Consider the following 6,262-nt stretch of genomic DNA (forward strand, 5'->3'; position numbering starts at 1 on the left):
ATAAAACTGGAGAATAACGAAGTGTATTTCACTGTACTGAATGAAACAAGAGAAATTGAAAACATTTAATAATTTCATTTTCAAACTAAAATATTACACACACACTACCTATCTGTCTGTATGCAGTATTCTATCTATCACTCTGGAATATTGTTTATCTGATAATCTGTTGGCCAGTTTGTGTACTGTTAGAAGAATAATATCCCCTTTTTCTTAGAAATAATCGTTGTTCACATGACTCTGGATACACGCAATAAGCCCTTTCCATCCTACGCTTTATTTCTTTACAGGTAGAGACAGTAGGTCAGGTTTACTTGCTAGTAAGTGGAGCACCAGAAAAACACCGACATCATGCTTCCCACGTGGCTGAGGCCGCTCTTGATATGATGTCACATATCTTTTTACTGGATAAGCTTTACTTCGGGAAGAAGGTTATGATACGCATAGGTAAGCTCAACTGGATTGACTGAACAATTTAATAGCACATTTAATGATCTGTTGAATCACTGGTTTGTGTCTTGAAAGGCAACGCAGTATCAAAGTACCCTAGTAAAATATTGTAAGAATTTATCCAAATTTCAGTAATGAACAGATAAACTATTTTAAAAATAAAGTCTCAAGAGACAGATATCAAATACAGATCGAGTAAAATATATTTTAACTTAATTGTGAGCACCATGTTCAATCCATTTTCTTTGATGATCTGCATTCGTTCAAATATTATTATTTGAAAGTGTTATACTGATATTCGTTTTAAGAATGAGGTTTGATTGCCATATTTAATACATTATATCAATCCTATCACGCCGTTTAGTTACTAAAGTTTCAAATGATGTTAAGATAGTGTAATATTATTATTATTTTAAACCCTCTAGTGACGATGTTATCCAAAACAGACTTATTTTAATAACTTTGACTTAAATAAAATTATCTTGCTTTTAAAACTAATCAGTAGATGCCGAGACGATATTCAAACTTCTATTCTTAAAGTGTTTGATGGTACTACACATTATATCGTCAACAAACTTACTTGTTAATTGATAACTTGGTTTCCATGGTTTTTAAAGCAGTGTCCTTCGATGAGTCAACGGTAAGTTTACAAACTTACAATACTAAAATACAGGGTTATAAAGGTTTTCAAACGAGACTCAAAACTCGAGCGCTTTCTAATAGATAGAAAGTTTCAGGGTTAGATTTTCTGCGGGAGACAGAATATAGCCAAGTGTGTAGCATTGTGCTAAAAAACAACTTCCAAACTATTAGTTTAACGATGATATAAAACTTGCCAGACATTTAAGTTTTTAGGCAGTTAATTGTACACTAACACAAGCTTTACGAAACTAACCTTCAAGTTTCATGTTTCTAAAATATACGAAATACATACAGAAATGCCTATAAAAATAAAACAAGCAACCAAACATATTTATTAGAATGTTAGCAGACATATACCAAACATATGAAGGTTATATAGAGGTTATTTTTCTTAAATTAATGTAAAAAAGTTGAAAGAAATGTAGGAACTAATGGTTTTCTTTTTTTAACAATATGTTTTAGAAACAAAAACAATTTTAATTTTCAAACTTACATAGAATCTGCGCGCCACCTATTTTCATGCTTGAGAATGAATAATGTAGATATGTAAAACAACCAAATGAGATATACCAAAACATTTTAATGTTTTTAGAAACTATGAGTTTCAGTAAATATGTTTGAAATATAATGATATTATTGAGATAAGAGCATTTCCAGAAACGCTGTCTTTTCTCTTACTGTTTTTGCTGCAAAACTCGCCGTATGTTATACATGTAGTAAGTTTAATTGGATATTGTGCTGGGAATTATGTTTTTTGACGAGTTCTCTTTGGTTATTAGGAAATTTGTATGTAAACCGAAAATGTTCAATAGGGTATAGTAAATATAACAATTATATGAACTAATACATGAGTTTCTAGGAGAAAACTTTTCAACAGTCTTCTTCCACATTTTTTCAATTCATCACAGGTATTCACACGGGACCAGTAGCAGCTGGGATTGTTGGAAGAAAAATGTTAAGGTATTGTTTATTTGGCGACACTGTCAACACAGCAGCTCGAATGCAGACTCATGGCGAGGTAAGCAAGAGCCTTGAAATGTCATCTATTTAACAAAACACAGTGTACATGGTCAGATGGTTAGGGCGCTCGACTCGCAATCTGAGGATCGCGGGTTCGAATCCCCATTACACCAAACATGCTCGCCTTTTCAGCCATGGGGACGTTATAAGTGACGATCAATCCCACTATTCGTTGGTAAAAGAGTAGCCCTAGAGTTGGTGGTGGGTGGTGATGACTAGCTGCCTTCCCTCTAGTCTTATACTGCTAAATTAGGGACGGCTAGCGCAGATAGCCCTCGTGTATCTTTGCGCGAAATTCATAACAAACAAACAAACGATGAACTGGATTACAACTATTGTCTTTAATAGATCAGATCTAAATCATCTACCAAACTATTTAAGTTCAATTTTCTTTATTTGATAGGTAACTTTGTATTTACTAAGAGCAGCTTCAACTCTGGGAAGGTCTTCTTGGCTCTAGGATGTAGTGGTCTTGCAGGAGGTGGGCATAGATCTGGTACTTTCACCGAGTGCTATTCAAACACTATTTGATGGGACAACTCAGCAGAGGCTCTTTATATCTAGACACCTGCTGGGATTCCTGGTTGTGGCTGTATTTCTTCGAAGTTTAGTTTGACGGATTTAGAAGTGGTAGTCTGCAATGGATTTGCTGGGGCCTAATGGGGATTTTGTCAGGTGAGAGTTTGGGTTCCAAAGATGAAGTTTTGGCTGAATGTGACTTCCAGTCTTGAGGGTCTTCAGCACCATCCCAATAACTAACTGGTTCCAGATTTCTTTTGGTTGATGAGGAAGTTTAGCTTTCATGCCAAATAGAAAATATTGAGCACATTACGTAATTACTTCTTTCCATTGTAACTTGATTATAAACAAAGGAGGAAATAATATCCTGGCTAGTGGAAAAACAAGACAGACAAAATGGTAAAAAATATGATCAGATATAGTAAAAATCTGTATTGAAAATGTAAGGTAAGATAAATTCCAATTCGTTGGAAGGTTAGCCAGGTGTGGAGATTGAGAGAATGTCATAGCTGTTCTGTTATAACCGTTATATTCCTCTAAATAATTTCTTTTAGAGACAGTTTTTAATAGATTATCTTTTTTAAGTGACATTTTTACAGGTTTCATATGTACCTATGTCCCATTTGTTTGTGGAAAATGTATCCCTTCTTGTTCCTCAGGCTTCAGTTGATTCCTGCTTGATTGAAACCTTTGTATTGCTTCCTGTTGTCATTCCAGTGACAATGGCCAACACATCTCCCCCTTCAACCCAGAACCAATTCTGCCTTTGCTGCTAGGTTGTTATGTAAACAGGATCTGGTTTCAGTAGGAAAGGAATGGGGTAAAGAGTACAAACTGGTTCCCACACACACACATAAGCTGATTCATATTAGCAGATGATAACTTACACTTATGGCCATTAGAAGCCAACAGTGCTTTTATTATATATCTCTTGCGACTTTCAGATACAAGTTTAATACTAGCTAGTAGTTTTCAATGTTTCACCATGAAGGTGTTATTTTCACTCCATCTAGTACATTTGCAGCCGGCATTTTCATGCATCTTTAACTGCACTCTGTACTGAAACAATTTAAAGAAAATATTTAGAAAACTTTGTACTTGTAAATTATGTCAACCTGCTTGATTAAAAATATTTCAAGTTGATCCAAGCGATATATCTTACACTACTCTTCCTGAGAAACAACAGGTAAACAGTCTTATCTTAGATGTAGCGTGAGATTCTTTATTACTGTTATCTTTTCATGAAAACTCGCTACACGCTGTATATTTCAGTATCAAAATTGAAGCATTTTTTCAGAATTAAATTATAACAGGTACACTTCATTTGCAAATAATACCCCACAGGTTACTATTCATATTTAATCTCATATCACTAGGTTTAAATATACAAATCAAAATTCTTTCTTTCCATTTACATGTTGCTTAATATATGTTCTTTATGTAATTTTCTCAGTTGTTATACAACACTCATGAACTACTTTCTCTAATGTTCATACATGCATGTAAGATCAAACATATATATTCATTTATACACTTATATTCTCACATTCATGTGTCTTCATAAGCTAATACCTTAAAGCAGATTCCTGGTTTCCCTGCAAATTACTTGGGCAATCTTCTCAGGTTACACAATACAGACTATATGTCAATAGCTGCAGTATAATAATGTGCTGTCATCTCTAAGCTTTCAAACAAACTCATCCTTTATTTATGGCATCCAAAAATAAATAATTACTGATAGAATTCATCTACACTAAGAATTTTCAGTTGAAATTATCATAAGTCAGGACTAATATTCACGCTGCAACTACTCTATATATCACTATATACTTAAATGAAACAAACTACCTCAGTACACAAGGATAACTTATATACTCTCCAGGGGTAATGGGAAATATGTAGTGAAGATCATGCAATATATCCTAAAGAGATCTTACTCCCCACTAAATATGGTGTGTGATTCTCATGAAATATCAGATAAATTTTTTCCAAAGAATATCACTTGATATCTTGGAAAGTAAAGGTTGCAACATTCTTCCAACAGAGTTTCCAAACTCCTAGATATCATCATCAGTTTCGAAAGCTCTTGATGTACTAGGTACTACATATATTTGCACTAGCTATTCTAGACTGTGGTAATTGAGTAGCTATAACCCATATCCGACTGATAGCTCTTGTAGTGAAACATTCTTAGTTAGCTCAGAAAGTAAGGATCACAAAGTCCTTTTTGGTCCAGCTGATCCCAGGATTAACAAACCATCCTAACTCCAAGTGTTCGAGTGGCAACCATACAGTGTAGAGCGTACATGGTGCCTTACAATACCACCTACTAGCTCAGAAAGCAAGAAATTCCACTTCCTTTCAGATATTGATCTTTTGAACACATTACCATCCTCACTGCTTGAACATTGAGCTTATTCTCAGCCATAATTATCAGGGAGCATTGCTAGTTATTTGTTCAACTATTGGAGCTTTCTCTAACCTATTGATCTGGAACTTCCTCATCTAACTCATCCTGAATGGCTCCATAAGTACTCTCAGTTTACTCCTCAGAGTAGGATAAAACAGTGTCCTTGCCCTCTTCTGACTCATTGGTTTCCTCCTTTGATTCCTGGTCAAGTCAGCTCTAGTAAGGTTCACTGGTAGCATACAGGTGCAGCAGATCAATGTGTATTATGCGGTTCTACCTCTTGACTGCTGTGTCTTGTACATTAATTGACCAACTTATCAGAGTATAGGATGGGGACCTGTCCACCTAGAGCCAAGTGACTTCTGTGCTCTGGCACATACCAAAGCCTTGTCCAGTCTACACTTTAGTGGATTCACTTTTTCACTGTCTTGTCATGGCATCTATTTTGTCATGTTGTGGACTTTCTTAGCTGTTAATATGCAAATGCATGTTTGTCAACTAAAGCAGCCCGACCTTAATTAATCACTACACATATTCTTGTGGATATTGTGGGACATATAATCTAGGGAAGGACCATAAATTATGTTTACAGGGAGCACGACTTCCCACCCAAGCATGAGCATTTTCAGCAAATAACCTGATGAGCTCTACTCATATGTAATCGTTGCATATGGTAATTTTAAGGGCTCATCCCAATAAGTTCAGTTTGGATTAGCAAACGTAGCAAGCATATGGTTGACAGTCTGTATTATCCACTCTACTATACCATCAGACTGGGATCGTATTGTGAAGTGTGTGTCTTTATCACCCCTAACACTTTACACAACTCTAAGAAGAGTTGACTATTAAGTTAGTTCACTGATCTACGTGGATCTCTTCAGGTACTCCAAACCAGGTTATCCAGTACTATGGTAATGCTTCATCCATGACAAATAAACCAATAGATAATCCTCAGCCCACTTTGTGAAGTACTTGATGGCCATGTTTATATATAGGCGTCCTTGTTCCACCTATGAGAGTAGACCAGTAATATGGAGAGCTATTGTCTGTAAGGGATGTCACATATTAGAATTTCGAATGGTCTAAAATTGAGCTAACTGATAAATTTAAATTTAGTAGTTAAATTATAATCTGGATTTAGCAGTTAAGTAAAAGCCAATATATAGTCAGTTTATGATATTTGCCAACAAGATTGATACACACAGTTGTTTTCTTTTTTAA

The 6,262-nt window shown here is 35.2% G+C and overlaps 1 protein-coding gene across 1 annotated transcript in view; it reads left to right on the plus strand.

Annotated features, from left to right (window-relative positions):
• Window positions 1–6,262, plus strand: part of LOC106457963 (soluble guanylate cyclase 89Db-like) — a 45,866-nt gene that overhangs the window by 31,432 nt on the left and 8,172 nt on the right. Inside the window, exons 6-7 of the mRNA XM_022384066.1 lie at window positions 291–447; window positions 2,001–2,110. Of these exons, the coding sequence (XP_022239774.1) occupies window positions 291–447; window positions 2,001–2,110 (267 nt within the window). The remainder of the gene's footprint in view (window positions 1–290; window positions 448–2,000; window positions 2,111–6,262) is intronic.

The sequence above is a fragment of the Limulus polyphemus genome, unplaced genomic scaffold, assembly GCF_000517525.1.
Source record: "Limulus polyphemus unplaced genomic scaffold, Limulus_polyphemus-2.1.2 Scaffold398, whole genome shotgun sequence".
Classification (NCBI taxonomy): domain Eukaryota; kingdom Metazoa; phylum Arthropoda; class Merostomata; order Xiphosura; family Limulidae; genus Limulus; species Limulus polyphemus.